This window comes from Akebia trifoliata, chromosome 5, assembly GCF_017979445.1.
Source record: "Akebia trifoliata isolate Shusen 1 chromosome 5, ASM1797944v1, whole genome shotgun sequence".
NCBI classification, from domain to species: domain Eukaryota; kingdom Viridiplantae; phylum Streptophyta; class Magnoliopsida; order Ranunculales; family Lardizabalaceae; genus Akebia; species Akebia trifoliata.
In genome coordinates this window covers 29,710,224-29,720,508 of record NC_141379.1, presented here as the reverse complement: position 1 = coordinate 29,720,508, position 10,285 = coordinate 29,710,224, and the positions used below count along the sequence as shown (strand labels likewise).

Below are 10,285 nucleotides of genomic sequence, written 5' to 3'. Positions count from 1 at the left end.
ATTTGACAACACAACAAGCTTGCTCAATGATCAAAGAATAATGATTTTCCGACACTCCCCCTCTGACAGACACCCATCCGCCCCTGATGTGGAATGTACTAGAATCATAGATTATTTTTCTCGAGATACACAACTGTACATATTTATGGGGATGTACAGCTGTGTATCCCGAGGGAAAATCTATGGTTCTAACACATGTTACATTTGGGGGCGTCAACGAGAGCAAAGATTGATTTTACATAATTTGTGGAAAGGTATGAAAGTATTATAAGATATATTATAATAAGATGTATCATGATATATCAAATCATTCTCTCTAAGATGAAGATTAGGATTGAAAATAATTATATTTCTATTAGGAAAATAGACTTGCTTCCTAGTTAAGAATGGTCATGTCAAATGCTCCCACATGGCATGAATTTAACCACAATCGCTTGGAAATTTTCAAATTGGACCCCACAACATTCTTTCCAGAAAAACCTCCACGATATTTAAAAAAAAAAAATTTCCACAATTTCTTCTCTCCATATTGTCTAAAATTTACGTCTCTGAACAAAATCTCAGAATCATTAAATGCAGCAAATTTGAACAGTTAACACCTAGAATCAGAAAATAAACCCAAAAGAGAGAAGTTCATGTAACTTTGGATTCTTCTTAATCAAAGATTTCTAAAGAAGCTAAAAGTGATGGGTGGTGATGGTGTTGATGTTGTGAGGGCCCAAACTCTTCTTCTTTTTCAACAGAAGGTATTATTTAACTTTTAATTTTATCCCCTTTTTGGTTCTGTAACTTTTGACATAATGGGTTTTCTTCAACTTAGGGTTTGGGATTGTTTAATTTGGGCTGGTTTGGGAGGAAAACTTCATGTGGCAGGTGTTGAATTTATCTGGGTAGGATTGAATTTTGATGGGTTTTTTGAAATTTTGTTGCTTTCATCTTATGTGGAGTGATGGGTGATGATTTATAAGGTTTAAAGGGTTGAAATTGCCAAATTGGGTGGTTTTGGTGTAATTCTGAAGTGCAGTTGTTCAAAAAACACCCTTTGGTTTTTTTCTTTACGATTTGGATGTTTGACTTCTGATAATTTAGGGTTTTGGGTTTGAACTTTGAAAAACAAAACAAAACAAAAAAAAAGATAAGTTTGGGTTTGTTCTATTATGCGGTGAGTTGGCATTTTTTCTTTATTTGGTGGGAGTTTAACTGTATTTTACTGGAATGTTGTTTCTGAATTAGGTTTGGTTCAATTGGCAAGGTCAATGGCAGTTACTTTTTATTAAAAAAAATTTTGAGTTTTATTTGATCAAGAATTCAATGGTTGGTGTCTTTAGATTTTCTTAATCATAAAAAAAAACCTAACTAGAAAACTTTTGCTTGGACTAGTATAATTATTTTTTTTTTCCAGATGGGATCCTGATTTCTGTCTTACATGGGTGATGTTGATCAGAATAATTTTGATTCTAATGAAAGAGAATGGGTGGTAAGAAATGGATGAGAGCGTGCGGTTTCAGTGTCAGACCGAAATTGGGGAAGATAATGAAGTGTCTTCGGTCTGGAGAACAGTTAAGAGCAGATGAAATGATTCCGTCATCTGAGTCCCTCGCAACAAGGGACTATTCGGCAAGTGGGTATTCTTCTAGAGCTGGAGAAAGTGAGCAAAGACCTGATAAAGGCAACATCGAAGAAGCCGAATCTTCTCTTCGTGAAAGCGGATGTCTTAACTACGAGGTTGGTTTCTTAAGATCTTCTCATTAGTCGCAAGTACTATTTTCTTTTGGACTCTTATTATGTTCATTGTTGTCTGTTACATGTGGATAAGTATTTCAAAGAATTCTTGTTCACTACATGATTAATTCTCTCTTTTTTATTGAGATGTAATTCGTGGTGAATCTTAGGCTCTGGTATTTGAGAATTTGTAGAGAGATTGCTTGGTCATTAGTATGTAGTAATGCAGTAACACCTTTCTTGCCTTCGAGTGATTTAGAATTTTCTATTAGCATTAATATTATTCAGCGAGGAGTTGTTGAAATCAAGGAAAAGTCTTACGTGGGGTTTCCCCTTGGAAGGTAAAATTCCTTTTGCTACAATTTGGTTCTTTGGTAAACTAAATAGGTTGGTTACCCATTCTACTCTATCGTTTGGCTAATAAATCAGATAGTTTGGCTGGTTACCCATTCAACTCTAGCCATGCTCCTTTGGTCTCACTTCTCAGGCCTTTTCAACTTCAGTTGGGCACTCCCAAGCTCAGTCCTATATCTATTCCTAGGTTGGGACCAATCTTTGTTCTCTGGGAGGAAGAAAATCCTTTGGGATTTTTTTTTTTTTTTTTTTTTTTTTCTTTTCAAAAAAAAATCCTTTGGTGTATTCTTCCATTCGCAGTGTGCTGGGGGATATGGTTGGAAAGGAATAGAAGAGCCTTCCAAGGAGCGGAATCTCAATCTTAGGATATTGTTTTTAATATTCTTGGCCTTTTTCTTTTTTTCTTTTTCTTTTTTTTTTTTTTTGCGTAAACTATTTCTTGAGTTCAAAGATGTTTTCTTTGAAGAGTTTGTATTTAGGTGGGAGACTGTGTGCTCTAGAATGATTCCTTGGCTTAGTGGATGGTTTAAGGAAATTCTTCACCTATTTCTGCGATTTTTCTTAGTAGACTTAAACTGACACAAAACAGTTTAGCTGAATGACAGCTTTATGCATTTAAATTTTAGCAACTATAGTCTGTGCATCTTATCTAATGGATGAATGTTGATACATTGATCATCATCTTGGGACTATCTACTGTTCAGTTTGACCTACCATCACGCACTCTCAATATTATTCTTATAGTTTAAATTTCACTTTTGATTGCTTCCATGCATGTGATATGTTTTGGGTAGCTTCTCATGCAAACTTAAAGTCCTCAGTTCATTTTCTTAAATCGGGTTGTGAAGCTTGGAAATCTTTGCAATTTATAGGAAGCGAGGGCTTTGCTAGGAAGACTTGAATATCAAAGAGGAAATATAGAAGGAGCTCTTCATGTATTTGAAGGAATAGACATTGCTTCTGTGACGTCCAAGATGAAACTCTACATCGCTAGAAGAGTTGAACCTCGCAGACGCCGTTCTCAGAGTGATGCTGCCCCACCCATGTCTATACATTCTGTTAGTTTACTCTTTGAAGCAATTTTTCTCAAAGCAAAATCCTTGCATTCCCTTGGAAGGCATAAAGGTATTTTCTTACTTGGTTATTGTTGGGTTCATCGGACTTGGTTATTATTCTTCTGTATTTCTTTTGTCATCTAGAGCTTTGGATATTGGATTTCCTAAAGATCATGACCATGCATTTATTAGGAATAATTTACTTGTTTTTCTTCACAAAATATTAGGACCCTCAAGGGCATTGCTACATGTTTTTTGCATTTTAAATTTTCTTTAGTTTTGAAAAACACTGACATGCTTAAGATCTTCATGACATTTTCTTGAATGAATAAGCACGCATGTTTTCCAAACCACTATCTTTAATTGCTTTAAGGCATCCAATTTGTTTTCCTCTCCAAAAATTTCCCTGAACGAGCCATTTCCGTTAATCTTGAAAGTTAACGTTTTTAAAAAAGGCTTAGGTGTCTTCCCTTGATAATCATAAAGAAAAGAGGGCCTCAAGCTATACAAAATCACAGATAAAAGAAGAGAGATTCTATTGCCACACCAACTTTTGCTAATGTCACCCCATTTCTTACGTAATTCACCAAAGAATTAACGCACATCTTGGGGTGGCATTAGCAAAAGTTGGAGTGGCAATAGAAGCTCTCTAAAAGAATCATTGCATAGCTAATCTTTCTTTCTGATCATTTTTTTTGCAGAAGCCGCTCAATCATGCAAAGTAATTTTGGACACTGTTGAATCTGCATTACCAGAAGGCTTGCCTGAAAGCCTTGGTACCGATTGTAAATTGCAGGAGACTCTAAATAAAGCCGTAGAGTTGCTTCCAGAGTTATGGAAACTTGCCGGTCTTCCGCACGAAGCAATCTTGTCATATAGGAGAGCCCTCCTCCATCACTGGAACCTTGACATGGAGACCACCTCAAAGATACAAAAAGAGTTTGCCATTTTTCTTCTCTACGGTGGTAGTGATGCTAGTCCCCCGAACCTCCGTTCCCAACTCGAAGGATCCTTTGTACCAAGAAACAATATAGAAGAGGCCGTTCTTCTTTTAATGATTCTTTTAAGGAAATTTTGTCTTAAAAGGATTGAGTGGGACCCATCAATCATTGACCATCTTTCCTTTGCTTTATCTGTTTCGGGGGAACTAAGAGGCTTAGCTAATCAGATTGAAGAATTGCTCCCTGGGATTTTAGACAGGAAAGAAAGATATTACACTCTTTCCCTTTGTTACTATGGGGAAGGTGAGGATTTTGTTGCTTTGAATTTACTAAGGAATTTTTTGAGTAGTCAAGAGAATTCGAATTCCGTAAACGCTTTATTATTGGCTTCAAAGATTTGCGGGGAGAACCCTATGTGTGCAGAAGAAGGTGTGAGTTTTGCCCATAGAGCGCTTGCCAGTGTTCAGGGAGGTTGCGAACAGGTGAGCAGTATCGCGAATTGCTTACTTGGTATCTCACTATCAGCTCAGGCTCGATCAGTCGTGTCTGACGCTGAGAGGATTGCATGTCAATCTGAGGCACTTGAGGCACTACAAACTGCTGAGAGAACAATGAGAGATACAGATCCTAAAGTTTTGTTCCATCTCAGTCTAGAAAATGCTGAGCAGAGAAAGTTGGATGTTGCACTTTATTATGCAAAGCAGTTTTTGAAACTTGAAGCGGGGTCAAATGTTAAAGGATGGATCTTATTGGCTCGAATACTGTCAGCTCAGAAACGGTTTGCCGATGCTGAAACTATCATCAATGCTGCTTTGGATGAGACTGGAAAGTGGGATCAAGGGAGTTTGTTGAGAACTAAAGCTAAGCTACAGATTGTACAAGGTCAATTAAAGAATGCTGTTGAGACGTATACTCATCTTCTTGCCATTCTTCAAGTTCAGAATAAAAGTTTTGGAGTCGGGAAAAAGCTTCTTAAGGTTCTATAATTGGTTATTTTCTCCATTATGTATTTTTGGGCATTAATGAGGAACTCGTGTTGTAATGCTTTCAATCCAATAATTTGACCAAATAAACTGGATTGGTCTCACCTACTGAGACGTTGTGTGCAATGATACCTCTCAAGACCAATAGTATTGGGGGAAGAGATTTGAATCAGTTTTATGAGGTTTCCTTTTTGAAACTCACTGCATTTTGGCTTCTCCTTCTTTGCAGAGAGCTTTCCCGCATCCGAAAACCCCAACTCTCCTTCCACTTAACATCTCCCTCTGAAATTTCCCACTTAATATTACTACTACAGGGGTGTTTATATTTCAACCTACTGTGGCATTTCGAAAAAGAGAGCTGCTATTGGCAACCCAACTTTTACTTATTACACCCCAACTTCTTAAATTATTTATCACACATCAAATAAAGATTAAAACACACTATTCAAATATTACAAAAATTTGGCTCAAGTTATTAATCAACATTACAAAACATTATAACTAACACATTCAAAAAATTTCAATTGTTGTTTACAAGTAGGGTTAGGCTCATTTAAAATCATAAACCTAAAAATAGAAATCTAACAAAAAAAGAGAGAAAGATCTACTATTGGCACCCCAACTTTTACTTACTCAACCATTCACTTTTTTTTGTTTCTTAATTTGGGTGTAATAAGTAAAAGTTTGGTTGCCAATAGCCTCTTTATTAAAAAAAATCTCTCTTTTTTTATGGGAAGGGATGAACACAGAAAACTTTCCTTTAGGCGGATTTTATAAATATTTTCTTAGGGTTGCTGTTTTCATTTTGTGTTTAATTATTTTTACATGCAATCCATTATGGAGATCAGTATTTCTTATTGCCATTACACTTTTTTGTCTATGATTTGTGATAGGGCAATGACAACCATGATAGAGGTTTGGAATTAGAAACATGGCATGATCTGGCTAATGTCTATACAAGTTTATCACAATGGCGGGATGCTGAGGTCTGTCTCTCTAAATCCAAGGCCATTGCTCCTCATTCTGCTTCTAGGTGGCATGCCACAGGTATGCTGATGTTCATTTTCTTGTTTGTTCTTTTATTCAGTCTTTCCTTTATTGGATCCTAATAGTTGTGACATGTTTTCAATGATGAGATTATTATACATACCTGTCATGAAATTTTGGATGGCTGTTTCTCTTATATGTTGTCTTATACTTGTGTTCTCACCAGTACATCATAATAGAAGCACTCTAAATGGGAAACAGTAGACAAATGTTTAAGTTTGCTGAAACTTCTTTTAGTTCTTGTCTTCTATGTTATAAATTGGAAAAATTTTGGGGGGATGGAGCCCCATTGGATTTGTAGAACTATGATGAAAGAAAATGATGTAATGTATGATTATCAAGAACCACTTTCTATAGATTACTTGAGCCTTCAAATTTGCAACTGGAGTTATGTATGGATGCGCAAGAAAGCGCAATGAGTATGTTAATTACCTTTATAAAAAGAAAAAAACATGACGTTAATTAAATGGTGAGAATTAAGGTCATAGCATGATATTGGTGGAAATCTGAATCACTTTGTATTGTTACGAAAGATAGGTGTGGGTGACTTCAAATAAACAATCTCTGAGTGACCAGAGTTGAAATCTCAATTGCAATAGTAGTTATTATTTGACACTGTTTTGGTAATTAAGTGATGGATGTGACCATGGTTCAAAGCTATGTCACCTGGTTAGTCAGTTTGAATTAGGGGTAGGTAGAGAAAATTCATTTTTGGGTTCGCTTTGGTTTCCTAGATCAGTTTGCTTGTGCATATATATAATTCAAGTATACAAGTTACAATTGCAATTATAATATTAAAAAATTCTAAGTTAAAGAAAAATAAATTAATAAAATAATCTAAATTTTAAATATGAACAATGAAAAAAAATAAAAAATCAATTAAAAAAATATTTGGTTAACCGAAACAAATTGGTGGGTTCGCCGAATTTCATGCTTTGGTTCGTCGAACCCAACCAAAATTCTGTGGTTCATGGTTCACTTGATTGTACAAACTGGTTCGTTTCGTACCGTTCAGACTAGTAGAAATGAATTGGGTAACTTAGAGTTCAAAGTTTTGGAATGTTTCAGGTGGAACATTCCTGTTTCAGCCAAAAGAACATTAAACTTTGATGGATTGTCTCAGAATATTTTGGTTGACACCGGTCCTAGTTTTCTTCCTAACTGATACGTTACCTCGAGATGAGATTTTAAACCTTGGATGTTGTCGTGTCTTCTCCTTTTACTTTTCCACAATATAATGAATCACTAAGCAAAATGCAAAGAGCAGCATGTTTAGTAATTGTAACAAGTTTGTTTTGAAAATTATAGAACTCAATTTGAATTTAGAAGTATAGACTCGTTGCTTAGACAACATGTACGTGAGAATTTGGTGGATCATATGGAGTGGACTGGAGGATTTGTAGGTGGAAGCCGCTGAAGGTATACCTTCTTCGTGAGGTCTTTCCACTCATCATTTGTATCTTCAGTGCTAGGTTATTTGCCAACCTCTCTTGTAATGGACTCAATGCATTCCTTTGAAAGTGGTTTTCTTTGTTTGAATGAGGTTTATAAGAAACCAATCGGCTAACTTTCTAGTTAGGAGGAAGACTATCCCCAACATCTGCTTTATTTGTCAAGCGATTAGGTAGTTAATGGACCTTTAGTCCTACTTTGCAAGTTTTCTTTTGAGGTGTGGCGTCATTTGTTTGTTAAAAGAGATTAGTTGGACCTACTCTAAAATGCTTTCAAGCAAATTTTGGAGGATGAGGGGGAGGGGGAGGTCTTTTTGTTAGGCCATTTGGAAAGAGAAAATAATTGTATGTTTTGAGGATGGGGAGTTTCAACCTCTCTCTCAAGCTGTCTCTTTGGAATCCGAAGAGCTTTCATCAACTGAGTAGAAACCCAAATTGAGGAGCTTCAAGAAATGGAAAGGGTGTTGTCGTTAAAAAAAAAAAAAGAATGACTATCTGCTCCTCCCCAGACATAATATTTGTTTCATTGTTCTGTGTGTTGTAAAAAGAACCACTCACCCAAGATATAAAATAAATACCCAAAAATTGCAACTAGTATTAGAAAGAAGATGGCATACTGTTGTTTCCTTCTTGATCTAAAACAGGTCTGACATATCTAAATCAATCTTCGTTTCTCTGATGATTCTTGTAGAGAGCGGCTATTGGCACTCCAACGTTTACTCATTACACCCCAATTAAAAATAAAGAAAATAAGTGAATGGTTGAGAATAACTAAAAGTTGGGGTGCCAATAGAAGCTCTCTTGTTTTTGGTTTTTGTTTCTAGATTTCTATTTTTGGGGTTTAGGATTTTATATGAGCCTAGTAAACAAATACTGAAATTGTTCGAACGGAGAGTTATAATGTTTTGTAATGTTGAGATTATAATTTGAGTCAAACCTTTGTAATATTTGAAGACTGTGCTTGAATCTTGAAGTGAGATGTGATAAATAACTCAAGAAATTGGGGTCTAATAAGGTGGGGTGCCAATAGCAGCTCTCTTCTTGTATTAGTAATGGAATTGTCTTGGATGGATTTTGTACTTCATTAATTGCTTAATAGAACTAGTCGAAAGAGTGTTCAATGACTATAAGGATTAGAATATTATTTAGTCTTGCACCAGATATACTTCAAAATGGATTTCTATCAGATTGAATTTTTTAGTTTTACCCATTTAGCGTAGTTTATGCAATAAATCATCTTTGACAGCTTCAATGATTAAATGGTCAGAAGAAATTTATGAAATATTGATCCCAGTATAAGTGGCTTTGATTTAAAACTTTGGTCCTAATCTTTGCAGGTTTACTATATGAAGCAAAGGGTCTCCACAAAGAAGCACTTCAAGCCTTCACAAGTGCATTAGATGTGGAACCCACTTATGTCCCAAGCTTGATCTCTACAGCTATTCTTCTCCGAAAGTTGGGTGATCGGTGTTTGGCCGTTGTGAGAAGCTTTTTAACAGATGCACTCCGATTAGATAGAACGAACCCTTCTGCTTGGTATAATCTCGGGATGCTTTACAGGGATGAGGGTGGTGCATCGGCACTAGAAGCATCTGAATGTTTTGAAGCTGCAGCTCTTCTTGAAGAATCTGCACCAGTCGAACCCTTTAGATGACCAACCGGACAGGCTTTATCTCTGTAAGCCATATATATTTAAAGATAAGAGAGAGATGCTTTGGTCTACTTGGGACTTATTCTTGAAACGCATTTCTATAAGTTCAATAGATTTAGTAGTCGTTGAAAGGGAATATAAAGATGAAAAAGTTGTTTTCTGATTTTGATCTTGTTTTAATGCTTCTTTGGATCTTTTCATTCGTTCGAGATTCAAATGAATGTTTTGTGAATAAGTCAATTATGATCAAAATATACTACATGTGATTTGTCTTGCAACTGGTTTTGTACACACATCAGAAAACAATTTAAGCAGGTCAACTTTTTTATATTTTTGAATGGTGTAAACCTTTAATATGTTGTGAATCTGTCGTTATTTTTTGTGGATGGATGCATATAAATGATATAGGAATTCTTAACTTATCATTCTAATTTAATATGGAACTTGATGATTTAATATGAAAACACCTGCTATTAGAAGTGATTACATAGTTCTAACCTAGCTTAAATTTTTTTTTTTTTCCGATGTTTCTGATTTTACCAAATTTTCCCTTTGTCAATTTATGCCTGAACCCTGACTTGGTTGCTATGATCCTAATATACAATTCAAAATAGTGAAGCTTTCAATTAACCAAATAAAATATCTTCCATCCCAAATGGGCAAGGCCGAGCCTTGATGCATTCAAAAATTAAGGTGATGGGCTCACAAAAGAACTTATAGTGCTACTTGCGGTGTGTAAGGCTGAATTTTTAAGGGAAAATTATCACCACAAACCATATTAAAAAATATTTAACAAAAAATACCAATTTTTCTTAATTTGCAATGTAGAATCAAATTCGGCACTTTATGTGTAGGTTTTTTTTTTTTTTTTAAATATTCTTTTAAATTTAAAATTCCGCACTGGTGTGGATACACCTCTTTGCACAAGAGCAGAAACCCAATCTCTCTATGCAAGAGCAGATTTTTTAAACTTCTCAACATCTCCGCACCGCAGGAGCAAAAGTCATCAAGAAACTTTATTTAAACACTGGAAATTTCTACCGGTATTATTACAAAAACTCCCTTACTTTATCAAGTTAAA

At 35.4% G+C, this 10,285-nt stretch overlaps 1 protein-coding gene across 4 annotated transcripts; it reads left to right on the top strand.

The window, feature by feature from the left end:
* Positions 1-508: 508 nt before the first annotated feature.
* On the top strand, positions 509-9,560 carry NPGR2 (no pollen germination related 2). Of its 4 annotated transcripts, none has more exons than XM_086443564.1 (6): positions 509-746; positions 1,445-1,725; positions 2,949-3,201; positions 3,833-5,049; positions 5,949-6,102; positions 8,891-9,560. In XM_086443564.1, exons 2-6 carry the CDS (start codon positions 1,471-1,473, stop codon positions 9,205-9,207), a joined length of 2,196 nt encoding a protein of 731 aa, XP_086299690.1. In that variant the 5' UTR covers positions 509-746; positions 1,445-1,470; the 3' UTR covers positions 9,208-9,560. The 4 variants fall into 4 exon arrangements, with proteins under 4 accessions (XP_086299690.1, XP_086299691.1, XP_086299692.1 ...); XM_086443565.1 differs by having other exon boundaries at positions 1,403-1,725; XM_086443566.1 differs by lacking the exon at positions 509-746 and adding an exon at positions 759-890.
* The last annotated feature ends 725 nt before the right edge of the window (positions 9,561-10,285 follow it).

Bases quoted from the DNA above. Each gene is read 5' to 3' on its own strand.
- NPGR2 (XM_086443564.1), top strand. From the start codon at position 1,471: ATGGGTGGTAAGAAATGGATGAGAGCGTGCGGTTTCAGTGTCAGACCG. The intron at 3,202-3,832 runs GTATTTTCTTAC...TTTTTTTTGCAG, and splicing joins TTCCCTTGGAAGGCATAAAG to AAGCCGCTCAATCATGCAAA. The intron at 6,103-8,890 runs GTATGCTGATGT...TAATCTTTGCAG, and splicing joins TTCTAGGTGGCATGCCACAG to GTTTACTATATGAAGCAAAG.